At 33.5% G+C, this 25,664-nt stretch overlaps 1 protein-coding gene across 2 annotated transcripts in view; it reads right to left on the bottom strand.

Moving 5' to 3' along the window:
• Positions 1 to 13,507: 13,507 nt before the first annotated feature.
• The window catches only part of LOC123547167 (neuropeptide Y receptor type 2-like), a 148,422-nt gene continuing 136,265 nt past the window's right edge, over positions 13,508 to 25,664 (bottom strand). For both annotated transcript variants that reach the window (XM_053551420.1, XM_053551421.1), the window contains exon 4: positions 13,508 to 23,756. In XM_053551420.1, the coding sequence (XP_053407395.1) occupies positions 21,909 to 23,093 (1,185 nt within the window). In that variant the 5' untranslated portion in view covers positions 23,094 to 23,756 and the 3' untranslated portion in view covers positions 13,508 to 21,908. The remainder of the gene's footprint in view (positions 23,757 to 25,664) is intronic.

Below are 25,664 nucleotides of genomic sequence, written 5' to 3'. Positions count from 1 at the left end.
ATACTGGTTCTTGACAATTTCAGAGACAATGTCAATACTTGCTGTACAGTAACAAGTCTGGGAATGCTTTTAAATTTGTTCACCATATCGGCTACAATATTATAACAGTCATGCAAGCACTCTGAAACATAAGTGACTTAACACTGCAAATGTTTGTATTTGTAAAAATACAAACACTATTAAGCCCTGTACCAAAAACAGATTATAAATACTACTGACGTCAACGCTTATGGTAGAAAACAAAATGTCATGATACTCAATGTTGAAGAATTTTCGAAAATAATGAAATCCAACAGATACATTTAGAAGCACAGACCTCAACCAAGACAATTACAAGCGTAATAGGAGACTCGGTTTGACTGATTCCTAACATAAGATGTAATAGTGTGTGCAACACCTAGCCTGCGAAAACAATAACAACAGCAGCCAGTCAATATTTCTAAATGGGAAAGAACGTTTATTTAACGATGTTTCTATATCTTCTATATCGGACATGAAACAACCAAACTGTTCAAGCCAAATGATAAAATGACAAACTCTAATACAATGTATGTACGCTTATTCTTCGATCGAGCTACTGTTATAATGACCCTTTTATTATATACCTTTTGTTTGTTGTTTTGTTATTGAACGAAATCATCAATGTTAAACGATATTAAAATGGAACTAAGTGATGTTTTTAGGTGCGCTATTTATAGAACTGTGTCAGGTCATGCATACTAATGACAGTAGTCGGCAGCATACAATACGGAAGGTACAATACGGAATTTAAAAGGTACAATACGGATTTTTTTTCTGCCTTTTCATATTTAATTGAGAAAATTCAAGCCGATCTTTTACAGAATTTATATACATGTAGGTATATAATAAAAATGTGTTCCTTCAAGTTGTTTGTTCGTGGCAAACATGCGAAAAATACAACCTGTACTAGGACTTGTTTACTGTCAAACATAGTACATTAGATTGAGAAAAAGCTACTGACTTGGGAAATATTCAACAAATGTATCATATTTCAGGTATAGATGCTTTTCAAATGAAAGCGAATTGTGTTTAGGAAAATATTAAGTAACTAATAACTTCTGTGTATTCCATTTGCTGTTCATTGGCACAAGTACATCTAGAACCGTTTTTGGAGACAGTTAGCGGTACATCAAGAAAATTTCCTCTGTGTCAGTTTCTTGGGGACATCTGGAACTGTTCCGCAGAGATATCCAGTAGTACATCTAGAACAGTTCCTAGGAGACAATCAATGGTACATCCTTTCCTCGGATTCCTACGTCATATTAGTGTTCTGTCACAAATAATCCCTACACATAATGTAGTTACGCAACTTTTGACGTTATACTTTGAGTGCATATAAAGTATATGTTTGCTGTAAATAAAGTAATAAATAACTTCATAAGATTTAACTGGGTGTTCTTTGTAGCACACAGCATACTAGAATAAGCTCGTTCATGTGGGAGTTCTATAGGTACATGCATATGAAGTCAAGAAAAACTGTCGTACTCTTACTGGCCTATCATGATATTCCATGTGGTTGTGCATGCGTGCGTGCGTATTCGTTTAGGATATGGGGTGCGGAATTATATGAAAGTAAAACGAAACTGGCTTCAGATTTGCTTGAAGACAAGATTCTAGCTTCAACAGATCGAAAATAGTTTGTTGCCAAACACTGAAGGAAATATCTTGCTCCAGGTCAGATTTTTCATAAATACTCTGGCAGCAATATTCTTTTCCTTAATTTGTTTTGAAGTTACAATAATAGAGCTAGTATATACTGAATTATATTGCTCTAGATTTATATTAACTGAGAAAAGCCTTTGTTTATCTTGTATTAAGATGTAGATAGATTTCGTATGACGCTTGTTTTATCCAAAAGCAATTATTATTGGAAGATAAAGGTGAGCTTATACATAGTATCAAACAGTTCGCATGAAATGATGTTAGATTGCCGATACGTGTTTGCATACGTAGGATGGTCATACGCACAGCGAAAAAAAAAGGCACAAAGGACCGTGCTGCACAAGCTTTTCTAAAACATAATTTATGCTTATATTTTCAAAAGGGAAAAGTTCTTATCTCCAAGTAATTGCTTAAGTTGCTTGTGCCCACCTATGTGTGGAGCTCTAATTGGTTTATCGGTTTTGTAACAGTATTAAACTTTTACTTTTGATGCTTTCGCTATATAAAAAGATATAATTGTTTTTCGTCATTTAAAATAAAATGACATTTTCACAAAACAAATGGTTCATGTTTTTCTCTGTTGTTGGTAGCTCACACATATTAACTGCATCTCAGAAGTGTACGGTTCCTTAATTAGCCACTGCCTAAACTATTTCCATAGCAAACTCACATTGCCAAGTTTTACCTTTAGCAAACTGTTGTATTTCTGGAAAAGTATGATGGAAGGAAGGATTCAAATTTTATTTAGCGAAGATAAAAAATTTTGAGTCTGCCCCTTAAACTATGCAGTTAATACATTTGAGTAGTTCCCTGATCAGTTCGATCGATTAGGTGACGTAGAATTTGCATCTGGTCACGTGGTTGATTTTTAGCGTGCCCAGAAAGAGCAGCCATTTTTATGTAAAAAAGGAAACGTTTTCTTCCCTCCATCCACCCCAACATACCTCCTATCTTTTTAATCCCCGCCGTGGCGGAGGGATTATAGGAATGGTCTGCGTCCGTCCGTCCTTCCGTCCGTAACAAAATCGTGTCCAGTCCATGTCTCCTTAACCCCTTGAAGGATTTTCATGAAACTTGGGTCAAATAATCACCTCATCAAGACGATTGCAGAACCCATGAGTCAGCCTTGTCGGTTCAAGGTCAAGGTCACAACTCAAGTTCAAAGGTTTGAGCCTGCCATTTTGTGTCCGCTCTATATCTCCTAAACCCCTTGAAGGAATTTTATAAAACTTGGGTCAAATGATCACCTCATCAAGACAATGTGCAGAACCCATGAGTCAGCCATGCCGGCTAAAGGTCAAGGTCACAACTTAGGGTCAAAGGTTTTGAGCCTTCCATTTTGTGTCCGCTCTATATCTTCTAAACTCCTTGAAGGATTTTCATGAAACTTGGGTCAAATGATCACCTCATCAGGACGATGTGCAGAACCCATAGGTCAGCCTTGTCGGCTCAAGGTCAAGGTCACAAATCAAGGTCAAAGGTTTGAGCCTTTCATTTTGTGTCCGCTCTATATCTCCTAAACCCCTTGAAGGAATTTTATCAAACTTGCGTCAAATGATCACCTCATCAAGACAATGTGCAAAACCCATGAGTCAGTCATGCCGACTCAAGGTCAAGGTCACAACTTAGGGTCAAAGGTTTGAGCCTTCCATTTTGTGTCCGCTCTACATCTCCTAAACTCCTGGAAGGATTTTCATCAAACTTGGGTCAAACGATCATCTCATCAAGGCGATGTGCAGAACTTATGAGTCAGCCATGTCGGCTCAAGGTCAAGGTCACAACTGAAGGTCAAAGGTTTGAGCCTTCCATTTCATGTCCGTTCTATATCTCCTAAACCCCTTGAAGGAATTTTATAAAACTTGGGTAAAATGATAACCTCATCAAAACGATGTGCAGAAATTATGAGTCAACCATGCCAGCTCAAGGTCAAGGTCACAACTAAGGGTCGAAGGTTTGAGCCTTCCATTTTGTGTCCCCTCTGTATCTCCTAAACCCCTTAAAGGATTTTCATCAAACTTGGGTCGAATGATAACCTCATCAAGAACTCATGAGTCAGCCATGTCAACTCAAGGTCAAGGTCACAACTGAAGGTCAAAGGTTTCAGCTCTGTATCTCCTAAACCCCTTGAAGGATTTTCATGAAACTTGGGTCAAATGATCACCTCATCAAGTCGTTGTGCAGAATAAATGAGTCAGCCATGTCAGTTCAAGGTCAAGGTCACAGCTAAAATCAAAGGTTTACCCTTTCACTATCCATAGCAGTGGCGGGGGATTTAGCTGTCTTTCAGACTGCCTTGTTTATATGTAATTTATGTTATTTGTCTTTTTCATATATCTTTTCTTACATGTCATTCTGACGATTTAGTATTACCCACCTATGTGTGGAGCTTTTATTTGTTTATCGGTTTTGTAACAGTATTAAACTTTTACTTTTGATGCTTTCGCTATATAAAAAGATATAGTTGTTTTTTCGTCATTTAAAATAAAATGACATTTTCACAAAACAAATGGTTCATGTTTTTTCTGTTGTTGGTAGCTCACACATATTAGCTGCACCTTAGAAGTGTACGGTTCCAGAATTAGCCACTGCCTAAACTATTACCATATCAAACTCACATTGCCAAGTTTTACCTTTAGCAAACTGTTGTATTTGTGGAAAAGTGTGATGGAAGGAAGGATTCAAATATATTTGTACATTTTGTATTAAGAGCAACTAAGGCATCGGAGGTCTTAGAGTAGAAAGACAGACATTTCTCATCCAGCTAGATAAATTGCTAACATTCTACACTCAGAGATATGTTCAAACCAATAACGATGATAATTCTAAATCAAACTTCGATGTTTAACAAACTCTTCCTTATCTGAGACACGTTCTTAACATTTTTTCTTTCTATGTTTCCTTCTTATTTTTCCTATCATTTGAATTTTGATTCGTTCGTACTACACGTACATTAAATAACACCGTCACCATAGACTTTTAATGAGAAAAAGCACTTAATATTGTCATTATTCTTAATCTCATGTCTCAGTATCTCAAGTGATAACACATCTTTCTCTCTTTTTCAGGAAATTCCAAGAAAACCATAGACTTGTTGATTTCCTGAACCTAATCAACAAGACGTGAAACAGACAAACGTGTTATATTTCTAGTCAGATACAGCCTTAGACATAAAATAGTTGGAGACTTTTCTGTGGTGCCATGATATCAAGATGTTGAGGAAGAAGTTCAAGGAGATGTGTTTTGAACATTTTTGCCACATCTGCATAATATCGTGTCAAAAAAAAAAGAAAACAATCACTGACAATAACAAATGTTTCTTTCTTAGATAACCTTTTCTGTAAAAGCAATAAGAAGAAGTTTTATTTCAGAAAGAGTCAACACTGATATTTTCTCTTATCTTTTTTTGTATACAGTTGTTTGTGATCTGGTTCTGACTTGTATGCCTTTAAGTATTAGTAATTAGTACCTAAAGACAATTAAATATTAGAATACAATACTTTGGTTATTGTATTGATTATTGAATGAACAGAAATATTTGATAGATGAAATTGAAAGTTAATTATGTAGTATGTAATTACGAGAACGGGATTTTGTTGAACATTATACATTTTGAAATGTTTTTTCTCACTGTCGTAACATAAGAATAAGATACGAAAACAATGAGGTGAGTACATGTACACGCCATTCACATTCTGAAACAAGTTATTCCGTCTTATCTACAGTATGTTCATTTAACGTTCTGTGACAAAATACTTCCACGAGAAAAACAGAAATATTAAACATAAAGTATACATGTTATTAAATTATCTTAGAAAAATATGTTTTCACTTTCTATCCAACTCTTACTACAAAAATCGGAAAAATATTTTAACGACCAACGTAGTTTTATCTTCATGAAGTACCGTTGATGTTCAATGAATGCTATTTCAGTCTGTAATAATATATTTCTAATAGAAACTACTTCCAAACATTGTAATCTACTACCAACGGTTTAAAGAAACCTCAATATAAGAAAACTAGTGATTGATCTGTTCAAGGCAGTATGTCTAGGTGAAAGTTATGATTTCCATGTCTAACCTCAGCCTACGTACCTCATTAACAAAGGTAAACAAAGATTAGGCCGACATTGTTTCTGAGATTTTATTTTAAAGAAATATAGTTTGTAACTGTCATCATGATGCACGTATACTGATTTTAGCTAACTGAAACTTGCCCAGCCTAGTTTGATGGACAGGTATAAAATAGACACCCACAACAAAAACACAAGCTTTCATATAATATTATTAGAACTTTCAGTTGCAGGCTCAGATCCCCTCTCTAAACTCCAGTTTGTTTAGTTGTTTACCGGGGGACCAAAACACCGCTTTTTAATAGAATTGCACTCTGTGTATCATGAAGGTTCCATGTGTTCCGCCATATGAATACATCTGCAGGTGTCTCTAAATCATATTCTAGTATTTTAACGTGTAAATGTTGAGTTCTGCTCAACCCGGGTCTGGAACGGAAGCTTGCATTTGTTTCACTAACGTCCATGGACAGGCTTAATCAAACGAGCCTGCAACATGTTTGTTTATGTCGTTTTGGAAAATAACTGCTATATCTTTCCACTACTGTTTTACTTGTGGTGATATTTGTTTTTAGCCGTGTGCCATATCGACTGCTTTCATTACCATCGGTGAGTAACCATCCTTAAAATCTACTTTCCAGATTTTATTGTACGTTAAATTCATTTCGCTTCATGCACATACTTAAAGGGATATTATGCTACATTTTTCTATCCTGAATACCACATTTGTAAATTCCAAGACAAAGCAAGTGATCAGTACATTGGAAGTATATTTTATTACAGTGCTTCAATTTATGGTATACATTATACTCATAACATAAGTCTTCTCCAATCAATGTACTAGTATAAAGTCAATGGCAGACCATCTTGGATGATTGATCTTCTTACGATGTCCATCTGTGCAGACACGGTACAAATGTGCGCAATTATTGACAAACTCAGCAAAAAAATATGTTCTGATAAAGATGCGCAATAAAAGTTTCTATATAATTATAATAAATGTTATTCTCTAATAAAAACTGATAATTCTAAAACATTGCCAAACACTCTCATTTTACGTAACGAGTGACCTTTTAGGCGCATTTAAGGCAGTAATACAATTAAACTCCCGTTAGCTAGGCTTTTCTTTTCGGCTTTTATATATTCAAATACATAAACTAATTTGCCGACATATTTAGTGGTGTTTGTTACTTCACTGACGCGTTTCTTTTGATTAAAAGTGAGTTTACTTTGAGAATTATCTGTATACTTTTATAGTCCTTGTATTAACACTAAGAACATTCTCTATATAACTAGCTGTTTTATTCAATGTTAAAGTAATTTTAAATGTTCGACAAAAAATAAACAGGATGCAGACAAACAGCATTACTTCTGTCAAGATATCGAGCTTGATTTTACAGAAGCATTGCACCTGTCAGTTCAATTTTTTTAATAATGCTTTATGTATGTGAGCATCTCTACGTTGTTCCAACTCTCATATATTTTGGGCAAATAAAAGATAATTCATCAATCAGGAATCTCTGTGGGCATATGAATTATTTAAACGAAGCAATTTTTGGTTTCTTTCCAACTATACAATTGTGCTGTTACATTAAATCAGTCTAATTTAGAGCACTATATATTTATAGTCGCGTAAGAGCCAACTTTTCCGCAATTTAGTATTAGCAATTCTACTTTGAAACGAATTGTGGATACATTTAGTCAGTTGCATTGTATAAATCCTACTTTGTATCCTAATCAAATTTCAGTCTACAAGTTTAGTTCGACAAAAGTCAGAAATTCGAACTACTCTCGATGGACCTGATTCATGAAGTAAATCATGAAGAAAAACTTTGGTAAATGGTGCCTCCGGAAAAAAATTAGTAAACGAAATCATCCTACTTTGTGGGAAAGTTATAAAACTGTTAGTTCGAAATAATTGTAATTCAGTTTCACCCCCACCTCCTCCCGAGACAAAAAAAAATATGCAGACAGTACTAATGAACGTTTCCAACTCGAAGCACAGAAATATTGGCCAATTTATTTTTTTATATATGTCCCTCCAGCCAATCAACAATCGTCCCTCCCTGTTTTTAAAGAATCAGAAATCTTTAAAATTATATATCATTCTTAATAGAAAAGGACTCGTCCTTGGCCGAGTGTGTAAGAACACTGTCTTCGAATCATGAGCAGAGGGCTTAAACTCTCACTTGGAGTGTAGAATATATGCATGCGAGGAAACCAGTCAGCTGGCTTAAGGAAGGACGGTGTTTCTGGCCAGATGTCCGACAGGGCCGTACGTCTTCCTTCACTATGAAGAGGTTTAAAGTCGCCTTATGGCCTTTACTAGTGTCGGCATGACATTTTACCCAATAAAAACTAGTAACCATCTAGAAATCAACATTAAAACAAATATCAATAGTTTTCTTTCAAATACCTAAATGGGTTGCCTAATACAGACAACACTTGCGTTATTTCTAAGTTATAAGCACATATGATAGATTGACTGCCTTTCTAAAATGTGATAGCAAGGTAGAATTATATTAACTAAAAACAATTTATTTCTATTCGTTCATAGTCCTATTTTCTTAAAGGCCGTTGATTCCATTATTTCCTTCTCAGTGATGAAGGACAATTTTCTACAATGAATGTAGAACTTGATGAAACCATAATATCTCAAAACTTTAAATTATTCATAGAAAATTCAGCAAATGAAACAGATAGGGTAGCGTGTTCCAAATATTGCTAGTATAATTTGAAAACACACTAGTTTTCTTTATGGGAGTCTATAGGAAAATCCTAATATCGGTGAAAAATTCGCGAATATCTTTTTTCTAAAAATAGATTTTGATGAAATAGTCGAAAATAAAATATATTATAGGGTAAAATAAAATTCTAAGGTCATTGTGTTTGTTTCTGAGATATTTGTCTATGGTTAAAGAGATCTACATTTTTTCAAGATAATTTTAAGACGTTTTTACATTTGAAATTATTTAACTTGTCAAACATTTTACTGTCACATTTTATCTTTAGAAAGCTATCTATGTTTCCGCTTTAATAAATTTGCAATCAGGTTGTCTTTAATTTATAAAATATTTTTTTTGTTTCCGTGTTCCTAGACCAGTAGTTATTCTTCCGGATAAATAACGTTAGGCCATTACATTCAGTTTTCAAATGTGCAGAACTACCTTAAGACAATTATATTTCTTCATTTTACAGAACGATCATAATAACAGCCACGTCGAGAAAATTTACTCAGTATATATTCTTTCCTACATTTTCATTTTCTTAATTGTATGAACTGAGATGATTAAGTCTGGAACTAGATATATTCCTGACATAGTTCATTAGTAACATTACATATTATGGAATTATTAGTGATCTTTAAAATGGTAAGTGTAGACGATGGAGGATATTTCACCAAGAGCTCATAAACTATTATTCAGAAACAGATTTGTATTTATTTATAATACTCATGCAACAGCTTATTCAGGTTCTGCTCTGCATAACTTGTAAAAATTGTTCTCTTACGATTCCTGCCGGAATGTTTCAAACATATCGATTTCTATCTAAACAAATCATGTTTCTCCTCAACCATGTTAACATATAATTACAAGTCCTACATCGAGACCTTTACTTCTGGCCCGTATTCAATTCTATGGTTATCTATGTTCATAGCCTCCGATAACTTTTGTAGGATCTAAAGCGTTTTGCCAAAATCATAAAAGAATACCGCCTCTTTTTCAGTTATAAATATGATTATTGTTAAGGGCATATATGCGAGGAAATTACTGCGGGATCTTATTTAATTTTCTTTTCGTTAGTGGTAGAGCGTCAACTACGGTTGCGGGAAGTCTTGGGTTCGATCCCTGGCCGCGTCATACCAAAGACGTGAAAAATGGTAAAAGTTGCTCTCTTGGCGCTCAGCATTAAAGGGGAAACTGGTTTCTCTTCTCTCATACTCTCGTGGCGATGGATTCCATCAGGAATGAGGTGGCGAGTGTGATTAATATAAGTTGTAGAACTTGCTTCACAATCGACGAAAAAGACTAGTATAATTATTACATTTTCTGCTTTTAAAAGTTAATCTTTCCATTTATATATGATAATATACACGTAATGTCACTAAAACGTTTAAAAGATCTATTTAGTAGGAATGTAATTGAAGCGTTTGGTATGCATGATCTTGATGTTAGACACAGCAGATCTGTCTGAAACGGTGGCAAGTGACTTATTACTTAGATTTAACTCTTTTTAAATCGATAATGTTGTTCATTGTTATAGAGACAGATAAAGATATATTTTGCACATTGAATTAACATCGTTTGCTAACTAAATCATACTACGAGCGTGTGCTGTAGTTAGGGTTAAGTGTATTTTAAAATAATTGTTTTAAATATTGAGATATGACTGGTTATTAGGCAAATTACAAATACTATCGTTTAAACCGATAGTGCAATTTCAGTCACTGTACTTCCAAGTATTTAAGTATGAACTTCCACAGGCTTAATCAAACCGAGTCTGCATAATATTGTTTTGTCGTGTTGGGGGACAAGTGGAGTTTCCATCTTTTATATTTTAACCGAATGGATCCAAGTTAAAACCTTATTCATCATAATTCAGCTTTAAGTAAAATAAATTTGACTATCTACAGTTTACGTGAATGGTATAAAGACTAATCATTTGCACCCTAAAACTGACTTTGTCCAATGCCATATTTTAGTAAGGCGACTGTGACTTGCAGAATAATTCTTACGGAGATTGACTTAATCGTTTGTTATTAATCTAGGGAGGATACAAGTTCGAAATTAATTCTCTTGTAAGAGATCTTCTACAGAGTGAAAACTAAGAATATTTCTGTTTCTTGTCTACTTACAGCACATATTCTGTCTTCAAGCGGGAATGCAGTTTTTGCATTGGATTTGATTATTCAATACAATGCACTTACAACAAGCAATTTCCACACTGGCTTTCAACATGCAAATAATCTCTATTTCAGACCATATAAAATATTGGTCTGATTGTCTAGTCCGTGAACACGCACATTCTATTTGTTGAAATCATAAGCGGATTCAAAATAACTTCATCTTCCTTGACAATAACGAAATAAAATACTTATAACCAAAGTAAAATTCAAATCGCTAAGTAATACCTTTAAAGCTTACACCCTTATCAATACTGTTTATCTATGGATTCAATAAAAACATTATATATATTCTCTTGGTTTAAACATTTATAGCAAGTCATGAAAAAGACGACTTCGTTGTGTAAATCAAGAAATAAAGCTTCCATGGATTGATGGCCTCTGACAATTAATTTTGACGGCTACCCAATAAGCTATTCGATAAACGCGTACCAATCATTGTGTATAATGACAACACTTGCTTGTTGGCGGCAATTAGTTTCCTTTCTACGTTATTTTTAATAATTCTCCACGTTTTGGCGTTTGAGTACTTTCAGACCATGACTTTAGATTAATGTTTTAATTACATAACTATCCCGGGAAGATAAGTTGACAATTACTGACAAGAGACACATAGAAATTGAATTTCATTAGTTCTTCATTATTTTCAAGTAAAACGTCGTCTTCTTCTAATCGTTAATAACCTTGATGTTGATATCTGCATGTTATATATCAACGCGAAGGGAACTGAACAAAGGACATTTTGGATATATTACTCATTAAGAAACTTAGATGTTGCCATAGAAGGCAATTAGCGTCTAAAGATATGTATTCATAGCGGCTTTCTGAATTAACGGAGAAAAGGATATCACCAGAGAAGATCTAATGAGAAATATATCAAAATAACCATAATATTGCTCTTGTAATTCCATTTGATCTCACTTGTCCTTATATTCGAATATTGTGGCACTCCCTCTAGGCGAAAGTGGGAAGGAAGACTAAGGACATGTTTTACATATTTTTTATGTGTCTCACGTACATGTAGAGTTTAGCTCATATGGTGAAAAGGGTATCGACAAACACATATTGAGTTACGCAATTCCAACTCTAGGCGAAAGTTTAAAATTTAAAGGATTAGATTAAAAATGGAAAGAATATTTGCCAAACGATACCGAGATTTCGTAGATAATTGAAATAAAGTATTGTTTTTTTTATCAATTGCAAGCAAGCATGACGTTCACAAATAATTTTTATGTGTGCTTCTTTCTGTTTACACTTCTCCAATGTACAATACAATCTAATTAGAAAAAAGTATGTCACTAAGCTGTGTTGCCAAGTTGCCGTCTTGAATTCCGTTACCTCTTAACACAGGTTCACGCACGCACCTTTAAACAGTAATCATACAAAGGAATATGTCAGTCACATGTCAATCACAAATACAGTTTGATGTAACGACAAATATTTTACAAATGGACTTGCAAAACATTGTGCAGGGCATTTTTATAAAGATAAGTAACGCAATAATATGTCATTATCAAACAATGACATTTCGCCGTGATCACCTTCACAACAAATGTCTTAGACAGAATTCATTTCTTCACACATTTGATAATTTGGTTTACGCCAGGTTTGCCGACATACACGCACACTATACAATCACTTCTAATCGAAAGTTTTTTTATCATATGTTGTCCTCAGTTTTATTGTGTGCGTGTTTTTTTTTTTTTTTTTTTTTGTTGTTTTTTTGTTTTTTTTTTTTTTTTTTTTTTTTTTATTTTTGTGTTTTTTTTTTCTTTGAGATTTTGTCTATTTATCATTTTTTGCATCATACGTTTTTTGTTTTCAATAGCCTTTTTCTTACAAAATAAATTCAAAACAAAACTAGTCATATTGGCATTTTGTCCATGCTCATATCTATCGCTGTAAAAGCCGTTATTATATCTTAACGACATACACTGAAAATTGCGGCATGATCAGCCTAGCTCCGGAATCGTTTCAAATTTCTAGCCCCCAAGGTAAAGGTACTTTATGGAGAAATGGAGTAATTTGTTCAATCAGAAAAATGCCGTTGAGGTATTTTTCTAGTAGATATTATTAACTTAAAGTCTCCGTCCATGCTATTAACTAAAGGTTAGATCTGAAAACAATTGTACATTTGTGGAGAACAGTCACGCTTTTAGCAAACTGCGTTCAAAAAGCGTTATGGGTTTCAGTATTTTATGTAGTATTACAAAGCACAGTCATTGAGCATATTTAGTTTATGTCCAGGTTACAAAAAACTTTATATTCATACTGTCCTCCAAATTATCAATTTAGATCTGCACAGGGGTCTCCGTGGCCGAGGGTTAAGTTCACTGACATCAAATCACTTGCGCTACACTGATATCGCTCAGGGAGTTGAATTCTTCATGTGAGGAAGGCATCCACCTGGCTTACGGAAGGTCGGTTGTTCTACTTAGATGCCCGCCCGTGATGAAATACAGTCAAACCTGTGTTAAAGACCACCTATGAACAGAGACCACCTGGCTCTAAGGACCACATGTTTCGTTACCGATTTTAATATTTACAGTGTATTTTAATCTGTGAATAAAGACCACTTCCCAATAAAGACCACATTTGGACTCTCCCAAGGGTGGTCTTTATAGACAAGTTTGACTGTAGTGCCGGGATGTCGCCATATGACCTACGATTGTGTCGGCGTGACGTTAAAACCTAGCAAAAATAAACTATATAGAACTGCACAGTCCGATAGTTAAATGAAATCGCCCACCTGTGTGATCTGAAAGGCTTGAAACGTGTAATAGTTATTAACGCAATATCAGTACCTTCTAAAGTAAACGACTGCTTGGATATTAAGAAAGCAATGCAAACAGTAGTCTTATTTTATAACTTTATTTTACATATTACAACACTTACATTTAGAACGTTTCTATTTTCATATATACAATACAACAGCTTGAACTTTGGAATATACCTACATTTACATATCCTTCACAATTTGTATAATGTTCCAGTTTGTGCTGAAAGCTTTTAAACTGATTAAGACGCATCATAATAATACTTCCATGGTCAGTAGGATGCTAGAAATAAATAAAATGCAGTCAGATTAATGCTAAGACCAGTTGCGTTTACCCATCATGTTTGTTTATGAAAAATGCTTTATATAAGAATTGCTCTGATACATATAAGAAGAATATAAAATTATAAATAATGATAATAATCATTATCATAATGACGACGATGATGATGAAGATGATTATACTACCAATAACTTATCTTATTGTCCGTGTAAAACATTGTATTTGCCGTATTACTACGCTAACTGCTGACGTAACATAATCGTAAAGTCGCCAATCTTTGTTTAGTATGTGCCAATACAGGATTTCTTAGCAAATATCAAATTCCTTTTATCTTATTGTTGAATGTAAGAACCCCTTGCTTGGCTCTGTCAACTCTTGCAATATCAGGAATCGTTTTTGGAAGAAAAATATACGCTATCTTCAAAAATCTAGTTTTACTGTTTAACTTTACTGGTATAGCTTGATTTCGAATACTCGTGACAAAGATTACGTGCGCTATAACACAAATGAAATATAATTTTGTTCGTGATATAACCTATGACCATCACAATACGTTTAAGGCAATGGGAATCGGAAGTTTGAATTTGCATTGGTCTTCGCCATCAGATTTGAAACTAGAGGACCATAATGGTCCTGAATCGCTCACCTGTCCCCACATGACCCAGTTTTGAACTGAGTATGACGTTTTTTCTATTATTTGACATAGTGACCTAGTTTTTGAGCTCATGTGACCCAGTTTAAAACCTGACCTAGATATCATAAAGGTGAACATTCTCACCAAATTTCATGAAGATCTCATGAAAAATATGGCCTCTAGAGAGGTCACAAGGTTTTTCTATTTTTATACCTACTGACCTAGTTTTTAAACGCACGTGACCCATTTTCAAACTTGACCAAGATATCATCAAGGTTAACATTCAGATCAATTTTCATGAAGATCCATTGAAAAATATGGCCTCTAGAGAGGTCAAAAGGTTTTTCTATTTTTAGACCTACTGACCTAGTTTTTGAGCGCAGTTGACCCAGTTTCGACTTGACCTAGATATCATCAAGATGAACATTCAGATCAACTTTAATACAGATCCCATGAAAAATATGGCCTCTAGAGAGGTCAAAAGGTTTTTCTATTATTTGACCTACTGACCTAGTTATTAAAGACACGCAACCCAGTTTCGAATTTGACCTAGATATCATCAAGATGAACATTTTGAACAATTTTCATGAAGATCTATTCAAAAGTATGGCCTCTAGAGAGGTCACAAGGTTTTTCTATTTTTAGACCTACTGACCTAGTTTTTGATCGCAGTTGACCCAATTACAAACTTGATTTAGATATCATCAAGATGAACATTCAAACCAAGTTTCATATAGATCCCATGAAAAATATGGCCTCTAGAGAGGTTACAATGTATTTTTATTATTTGATCTACTGACCTAGTTTTTGACCGCACATAACCCAGTTTCGAACTTGACCTAGATATCATCAAGGTAAATATTCCGACTAATTTCTATGAAGATCCATTGAAAAGTATGGCCTTTAGAGAGGTCACAAGGTTTTTCTATTTTTAGACCTACTGACCTAGTTTTGGACCGCACGTGATCCAGTTTCAAACTTAACCTAGATATCATCAAGATAAACATTCTGCCCAATATTCATAAAGATCCCATGAAAAATGTGACCTCTAGAGTGGTCACAAGCAAAAGTTTACGGACGCATTGACGCACGGACGCTGAGTGATCACAAAAGTTCACCTTGTCACTTTGTGACATGTGAGCTAAAAATGTTTATGTATTTTCCGAAACATGTGACGCATTGCATTTCCTTGATAGTAAGCGACTGCCCAATTGCTGCTTGACCTTAGCAGCAGTGTGTGTTTAATCAAATTGAAGAAATGTTTGAAATAAAGTTTAGCCAGGCCGATATTTTCTCTTTGAACGATTTCATACATGTAATAATAAATCAATGCAAAGTTGACATTCTGTTCCCTTTCGTGATTTACCTTGATATATCGAATGAAATAAAAATCATTTACGTTTAGTTCTTAAGTTTTTTGAAATTAATCGATAAACTAGAGATACATTAGTTGAATTTTGATTCACGCCAACATAAAATCACCGAATCAATGACATTATATAATAATGCTTATTTCAATAATAATAATAATAATAATAATAAATATAATAATGATAATAATAATTTAAGAAATACTAATAATGATAATAATTATTGTTATTTAGTAATACTAATGAGAATAATAACAATAAGAAGAAGAAGAAGAATTATTATCATTAATAATATACAGATGTCTTTACCTAAAGAGGCAGCACAGTGATGTGATTTCTTTAGAAACATATAAAGAATACTGATAAAAACGTTGTTATATTCTTCAATCTTCATCAACTTTACCAATTTTTCCTGTAAAATATATAGAGGATATCTGTTTGTTTCAGTGAGTGAGTACCATATGCATTATTTCCACGAGGGGCGCAGCCAAGTGAGAAAATGTGAATTATGGTGTTCAGGAGTTAAAAATATTTTGATCTAACGTGTAAAAGAAACAACTTTTTTTTATTTCATGTTTTTATTAAATTTACCCATTTGTTTTAGTATCGTACCAGTGAAAAATTAATTTGATATATTTCACTTTGAAAATACCAGAGAAGCATGTAATAATTATGGTAATCATGAGCGAAATATATTTCGGTCTTAAATTTTTATTTCAATATTTTGACTAAATTTATCCATTTTTAGTCCCTTACCAGTGAAACATATATTTGATATTTTGCACTGTGAAAATACCAGATATATTTCTCTCTAATATTTCGGTAATTTACTGTGAAGCACGTATTAAAAATGTTGATCTTACAAGAAAATAAATGGAATAGCGATGAAAGTAACAAGAATGCTTGTTCCCGATCATTTGTACTATAAGCAGCAGACGACGGAATGTGTTAATCAATGTATGTAGCTTATATTGTGCATGTACATGTATAAAGATCTTTTTAAAAATAATGTATTACTTCACAAGATTTACTTTTATATTTACTGTCAAATATGGAGGAATACAATGCAGATAAGGAGGTATATACTTATTTGATTTTTGTCTTTGTATTTATTTTCGTCAAAAGCAAAGCCTTTACAAAAGTAATGATGTTTGTTCTCTTTTCATAACTGTTCACTTATATTCATACAGAAAATAAATACCCTAAATGTGTGTCTAACACAAAGGTGATGCATTGGCCTGATGCATTTGTAATTGTTCCTGCATGTAACATCCACTATGCTCCTTTGAACTGAACAAAATAGTAAGATAAAAGGTAAAATATAAAGAAAAGTTGGAAAGCATACATTGCCATTCAATATAAATGCATAACGATATTGCAATTTCGTATATCTATGCAGATTTGACGTATTCAATTGTACAAGAGATGAACTGCTTATCTACATCGTATCTAACTATAAATTTCATCAACGCATTCTACCCTAATTACATTACTACCGAAATATTTTCAGAGCAATAACGTTTTGGATATAATGACTCTAAAGGGCAATATTCATATATCGTTTCCATGTAGAAACAGTTTAGAAGCATTTATGACAGCAGACTGCCTAAGGAAAATAAAACTAGTATAAACTTTATTCTTTAAAGTTTACCCTGTTTTTGTCTCTCTGTTGCGTTATTTGTAACTGCATTTATTTATGTTTATGTATACATGTGTTCTGTACGTATGTGCGTGTATACCTTTACACGTAGATCTATTACTTTTTTTTCATGTGGATTTCTGTATTGGTGGCTGCATTCTTTGAATATGGATTTTCCTTCCGGTTTATTATTTCAACAATTTGTCTTCACTGCTAGCTATGATACATAGTAATAGAATACAAAGAACATAGAATATCCACAAATAGATCTTAAACAACATTCAAGATATAGGAATGTACAATTTTAACTCAAATGCAATTACAAATTTCGGCCGCATAAATTCCGTTAATAAAATAAAATGGACACACATTATCATAGACATGTCGTGTAACATTAACTTTCAGTAGTGATGAACACTCGTATCAGTTGCTTATATGAAGGATATTCAATTTCCATTTTTTAAAAAAATCAGAACGTCAAAAATCACATTAGAACACATTAAACGAATATGCTTCCTACGAAAGGGAAACCAGTCCCGTAGTTTCACATAATTATATAGTGGCACTTTTTTTACTTGACATTGATATTACGTTAAACAGATATATACTTTGCTGATTTCTCTGCTATTAGCATTGTTTAGAATATGTACACTTTAAATAGCTGTGTTACTGTGTACATGATCTTCATGAACCTGTAGGCAATGAAAGTTCCTGCCTTTTAGAATGGCCAATCACATCATAAGCCTTTCAAGCAAACTCGTTCTCTAGCAAAATGACACAAGTTGAACTAAAATCAAAAACAATAAATAACAATTATAATACAAGAAATCTAAAAAGTACAATTGTGGCACAATTATTAACGTCCCCAGCCTATAGAAATTTTGTCCAGACACTCCTAATATTAAGTTGCAAAATACTAAATCTGTCTTCATTAACTTGAACCTAAAAATCGTATACATAATGAACTTGATGAAGAGAGTATTAGTTTGAAAATGACTGGAAATAAACACTTTAACACATATTGCTGCATTTATTTGAAAGATTTACTGCTATTTTCCATTTTTAAGCTTTCAGATACCAGTTAAAGGTCGTGCCAGTGTAACTCAATGCATAGAGCTGCACTAGCTGCATCTCCCAGCTTAGAATTGTTAATGCAAAACGACTGGATAAATGGTATTGTGATATATATTGATAAAAATAATCTTCTAATAAGGTAGATCTGTAAGGCGGAACCGTCATTTATCCAGAAAACGAAGTATATAGCCTTGATCCAGCATATGGAAACGAAGATCATTCTACCTCTTAATGTCAACTCATTTGTAAATTTATGAATAGACGGTTTAATAAATTTGTAAAGATAAATATATGTAATTATGTGGTGAAATTTCAATGAATGTGTGAAAATCAGCTTAAAGTTCGCGGATGTTTTCACTTATCAGCAAGTATCTCAAAATTAAATACACGCACCTATATATTTTACTTGACTGTATGACTGACAATATACAAGTTTCTGGGGTCCTCCTCCACTATCAAAGCTGGAAATTCGCCATATGACCTATATTTGTGTCGGTGAGACATTTACCCCAACAAAATAAAAAAGAATAAAAAGATACTAAAGGTTTGGTTAAATTAGTTAAATTCTACATTGAATAATGCAGACCTACCTTAGACAGAATTTTAATTGTAAGTTAGTAAGAACATTAAACAAAAACAGGATTTGTTCGTTATCAGATAAAAGGGAATAAGAAATGCATGTAAGTTTTTATTACCTTGACTTTAAAGTTAGGTGCTCTTGGTCTTGGAAACGACATATTATTTTGTAGTTTTGTAGTTTATGCCAATTTATTTGAATAACCATGCATACATACAGAATTCTATGTTCCCCTTAATTTCCTCGGAAGAGACAGAGGCAATGAAGGTTCTGTACCTCTATCGTTTGAAAGCATTGATATTGAAAATTCTGCATTAAATATTCATCACCTACAACAGTTTAAAGAGAAAGAATACTAAAATGATTCAATTCATGATATAATTAATCTGTTATGGAATACATATACCGAACAGCAAAATGTCAGAAAAGAAATATTTAGGTCAAAATGGCGTTTTCAAATAGATATGTTATTTCGCTTTGTAAATTGAAGAATAATCTTCCTTATTTTTAATTTAAAACATTGCTAAAATCGCATGACAGGTCTCCAACGTATTGTTACATGTTCATTATGAAATTATTTTTGAATATATTTTCCATGGAAATCACAAATACATGTTGGTCTTATCATTTGTTGAATTTACAGTATGTTTGGTTGACCGAATAATTTGCCAAATAAAACAATTTTAAGACTAACGGGATTTACTCGAAGTAAAGAAATAGTGTGTGCTGCTTTTCCATCAAAAGGATGCGCATATATCGACATCCTGAGAGAATAGATTTAAGTCATATACATGTATATGTATATACGAGTAATAGTAAAAACCACTGTGCAACAGATGAAGAAGCAACAGAAACAATTAAATCTACTTAAGACTTATATAAATATGAACTGTGACTGCATGAATTAAGAATAGGTTTATGCAGTTAATGCATTTACATATGAAGGTGTTATTTTTTTAGTTGTTTTTTTTTGTGACACCTAGTGGAAATATGTTTAATCAGTATGATAAATTGGGTAGGACAACGATACGATCGCTGAGTCGCCTTACTTATCTGACTACCTGTATTTCCGCGCAGGAGCACTACGAAACCTAAAAATTGCACTGTTTATCGGGCAATTGTTTTTAGCTTAACCCGACGTGAGATCTACTGCCTTACATAAATAGATGGGGTTACAATGTGACCACCTTTTAACCAATAAGACTGCTAGAATCTTATAGGAGGCAACAGTAAATCTAGCAATGAAGTTATACTTACCCATATTTCAAGAACATGTCTATTCAGGCATCACATATTGGTACTTAAAACACCTGACACAGGTAAGTTCTACTTATCATCACAATTTTGTTTAAAATCAAGCTGTCATATACATATGTTAATTTCGTTTCGTGATGTGAATAATCTTAATTAAAAACATGTTAATATTAAGGCCTCGTAATATTTGGATATTTTTTTTGAGTTTGAAACAATGTAAAGAAAATTAGTTATTTCAAAAAAAAGCATAGACTTGTTCCTCACTTTGTTTCTTACCAAAGAGGTACTATCACATTGTACTATTTCTTAAAACAAACTTAACGGCAACAATAAACTAAAACAAAACAAATTATTACGTGACTTGAACGGCCCAAGCAACACATTTACACACAAAACTATTCAATGGAACATATCAATATGTTAAACACAACAATGCCTTATTTAAACATTTACAAAACAATGAAGGAATGTGAAATATAATGAAAATTGTAATGACAAACGTTGACAGGTGAAGATGACCTAATCTATATCATTTGTTTCTACTTTCTGTTAATAAAATCCGTCCGACAATTTAATATACAATACATATATTAAGCAAACCAAAGAGATGATTGTTTACCCATTGTCGGGATTTTAATTTTAGTCACGTAAAAATTTCTCTTGTTTCAATCACATGGCGCTTAATAGGACCACCCACAATGGTGTAAATAGCAAAAGCGGATATTTCAAAAACGAATGGTTCTGCTTGTAAAAACGTTAAGACTTTTATTACATTTTGTTTATCCTAAGAATGTCAACTATGGTAAGTCCATACTTCGAATAAGTTTAGTACTGTTGTATCTAAATAGCATATTATTAGAATTATAACAATTATAGTATGAATGCTAACACATTTATATTAACGGCCAAATCTGTACAACAACAAGTAACTTGAATACACATCTAAAAGCAAAACATTGTCCCGCAGAAGAATCACCAGTACATAGTTTAAACACAATTCAAATACTAAAATGATTGGAGGATTACACCACACCGCCATAAATCGAGATCATGATGACGAAACACCTTATTTCTATCAAAGTTATCAATATCTAATCTTTACATAATCCTGGTCCTGTTTTCAGTTTTTACGAGCGTCTTATATCTGCCCATGAGTTGCCTCCATATTCTCTGTAGTGTTTTTTTCGGATGTCATAGTGTCTTAAAACTGTTTTATTACCGGGATTTCCGATCGTACAGTTCTGACTTTTGCGAATCTAAAACCCGTTGGGTACGTATGGCTTTAAAACGCAAGCTTTATTTTCCAGAAATATCTTGTTTCGGAGACTCATCTGGGTATAGGAGTCGGTATATCCACTCGTTCTCCATCAAGTGCCAATATTTCAGACTGCTAAAGTTTAATATTCCTAATAATGTCTAAAACTGTAAATCTAACATTCTCTTTGTAATCTAGCATGCGTTGGACTACCACATATAAACGCTACTCTTTATGCGCACAATTGAATAACATAGTTCCGATAGTATTTATCATCCATTGTGACGTAATGAGAATTCCCATCAACGAGTTTTATTTCGAAACGAAACACCTACACATGAAATATTACATATGTTTGTGTTTAATCCTATTACAGATGAGTCTCCAGGTACCTTCAGTCAGAATTGTCATGATCCTCACTTACGTTTAAATGAACTTTTTCAGTGTCTGCTTCAAAATATGCCTTTGTTTCTTTTACATTATCATTTCCATTACTTTCTCTCTGAGGCGATTTGTTCATTACGACTGAAGGATTTGTCTCTACATGAGTATATTGTGTATAGTTCCCATTTACATTACTACTACTTCCTCGACGAAATAAACACGGAAGTACAAGTTTAAATTCTTTTTTAAAATTGTCGTTCATCCATGCATATAAGAATGGATTGTAAATTGTCGAACTCATAGCGATCACATGTGCAGTCAGAAATATCAGAGGATGATACGGAGTATGTGCAAATGTTGGATGATATTCTCCCACTAAGAGAACCAGGTTTAAGGGCAGCCAGCAGATAACAAATATAGTCACCATAGCTATCAACATTTTGTTAGTTCGTCGCTTTCTTCTTATTTCCATTTCGTCACGTTCACGGCTCACACTTCCGCTTCCAATGCGAGATTTAGACCTTTTTCGTAAAGCTAAGGAGACTTTTGAATAGCAGTAAGTTATTATGCTACAAGGCACTATATACTGTAGTACAAGACTTGTGACTGTGAAAAATTGGCGTGCTTGTTCTTTTGGCCATTTTTCGGTGCACGATTTTGTGTCTCCAGTTTCTTCAATTTGCTGATAAATTCCGAGAGGGAGAGATATCGATACCGATATTATCCATATAGCAACGATCATCAGTAGGCATACACACGTCTTCATTCTTGGTTTGAAGGGATAAACGATTACAAAGTACCTATCAACCGCTATTGCCGTAGACGTAAGTGTTGATACGTAAACGCATATACATAGTGTCATAGGCACAATGTGGCAGAGAACCTCTCCGAATGTCCAGGAATTCATGAAGTACGATAATGGGGTAAACGGAACAGCCAATAAGCACATCATGATATCTGATACAGCTAAATTAGTAATGAAAATGTTGGTTATTGACTGCATTGCTTTATTTCGCAAAACGACATATACGACCAAGGAGTTTCCACTGACACCGATGAAAAACAAGATAACGTATAAAATGATAAAAATTGCTGTAAGAGGTATGGACTGTTTCAAAATGTCCGGCCGACTGTATGAATCGTTACCAATTATATCCAAACTATCCTCTGCACCACGAATGTCAGGCGACTCCATTGTTTTGTACTACCGATAATTTATTCTTATACTGTAGATGTTATCTTTTCAAGTTATAATATTTGTTTGACAATAATACTTTAATAAGTGATTATTTAACTGATTTCTCACTTCTTCTCATGTTCCACTGATTCAGAGAATACAAAATTGAATCTTACTACATTCATAAGTTTAAAATAACTTTGCAGATTTTTCTGTCATTATGTTATTGAAGTTTATTGGTCCGTTTCTATATTAAATCGAGTCACAATACGCAAGCGATCATATCTCCTTGATCAATATGCATTCTTTCTGAAAGCTCATACGTCTTTGATTAGAAACAATATCGGCGGAAAATAACAGTCACTTTGAAAAGATCTCCGACATTTATTACTAACTTTATAGGATTAGGTTAAGTACTTTATTCAATATTTTTCCATAAATAATTTGGTCATCATACATATTACTCGCCGTCATAGGGAGTAGTCATAGGGAGTAGTCAGAAATGTCATAAACACAATCTTTTTATATACTAACAGATGTGGCAACGATCGTTTATCTTCTTTGAAATATGCTTTATTTTTGAAACCAAACACGCAGTGATCAATCCTTTAAACGAAATATGTCCACTTCATCTTGATGTGTTTAAACATGTTGTCTACTTCAGAATGTTCGTCAGTAATTCTGAAAATAGAAAATAATATTGATTGAAAGTGTGTACAGTCTCAAACAACACGTGTTTGAAAATTGTGGAAATATAACCAACTGAAATAATTATAAATGCATTTAGTGCCTGTCAATTGGATCGGATCATTAATTATTGTACTTCTTGGTTCACAGTATGTTCAAAGCGCATTACCAAGTATATAATGGTTTGCAGAAGTACAAATGGACGACAAAATTCTGCAGGACCGGCGCTGTATAGAATGTGTCTTTGTGATATAGAAGCTAAACTGCGGCATTGTTCAAGGTCCTACGTGTCTCCCTTGGATTAAGTAAAGAAGACTATGTGTGGCCTCGCTGGCTTTCTGCGTAAAAAATGATAATTAAAAAGACGAGCACGGTGATTTGCCCGCTGTTTTCGTAAACATTGCTTTTACGCATTAAAGTTATTTAGTTTACCTAAGTTGTTGAATATTTGTAGGAGATACTCGCTGTTTTGCATAATGATATGCATTTTATCTTCACACACGAAGTATCTCGTTCACATGCTAAATTGTGTGCCACGATATAGCATAAAATTGTAACAAAATATATTTTTTTGACATTTTCGGTATAATCTATATTTTTGAGTTCCAGGGAAATTATATAATCTCACGTAGTCTTACACATATTACATGAATCGAAACTAAATGAAAGAAATGTACTTCAACTAATTTTTACGCTCTTTGATCAGAATATCTACACTAAAAGAAGGTTAGGTTTTAATTGTTATTTATATAATATTCCTATGATAAATCTTATGATTAAGTTTCCACTAGAATAGAAGATTCAGTTGGTTCATTCGCTATAATTTACTATGTATGGATAATTATACCGACACAGACAACTTTAAAAAATGTTCAAAGAAGACACAAATAATTTAATTCTTATTGAAATACATCTATATTCATTGATATCAAAAAGTTATCCGTCGTCATTGTGACACTATGAAGACCGTGCTTAGCAGTGGCACTTTGGGTTTTGAGTGATCAGGTCAGGACTGGTGTATGCTGTCGCTGCCGTCTCCGAATATATGCTCTGGCTTAAATAATGCTGAATTTGACAGGTCATATAACAGTCTCCGGATTCAGTTTGCAAATCTGGAATTTTCGCAAACTCAGCTACCTATTCCCTTTGACTTTTCTATGACTTTTTGACATCTAACAATAGTTCAGGTCTCCTAGAGAAATAATTGGCCGTTTTCTTTTACTTAACTCAAGAAACGAAGTCTTGGGATGATTTCAAAGTCGGTCCTCCCGTGGGAGTAATTTTTTCTCCAGTGGGGTTTTCGCTATCTCATGGGAACCCCCACAGGAGGTTTTCTCCCACTTTATCAATTATGGGAGGAAAAACCGAAGTTTTTTTTCTAAAATTTTGAAATCAAAATACCTTAACTCAGATTAATAATGTATGTGATAAGAAACTGCTTTGGCATTATTTCGCGATGAAAAGCGACTTTTGAAGAAAACCTCCCATACTCGTTACGGGAGGAAACCCCCCACGGGAGATTTTTAATATTGCACTTAATGTGTTATTTTTCAATGACTGATTTTATTTGTTTCAATATTAACTTAAATCTAACTTAAAGATGCATTATTGTGAGTAATAGAAAAAAATACTGTTAACCCCGCGGGTGAAAACCTCCCGTAATCGTTACAGGAGGAAACCCCCAACGGGAGATTTGATGGATGTTTAATATTGCACTTACTGTGTTGTTTTTACTAATTGGTACTTTTTTTCAATATTAACTTAAATTAACTGAAAGATGTATTATTGTGCGAAATAAAAAAAATATTGTAAACCCAGCAGGTGAAAACCTCCCATTTTTAATTGGAGCACATCCTCGTGAAAAACGAAAACCATCACAGATATATATGGAAATCTCCTTTA

This window comes from Mercenaria mercenaria, chromosome 9 (genome assembly GCF_021730395.1).
Source record: "Mercenaria mercenaria strain notata chromosome 9, MADL_Memer_1, whole genome shotgun sequence".
NCBI classification, from domain to species: domain Eukaryota; kingdom Metazoa; phylum Mollusca; class Bivalvia; order Venerida; family Veneridae; genus Mercenaria; species Mercenaria mercenaria.
Note: the sequence above shows the minus strand (reverse complement) of the source record. Positions and strands in the feature narration are given on the sequence as shown.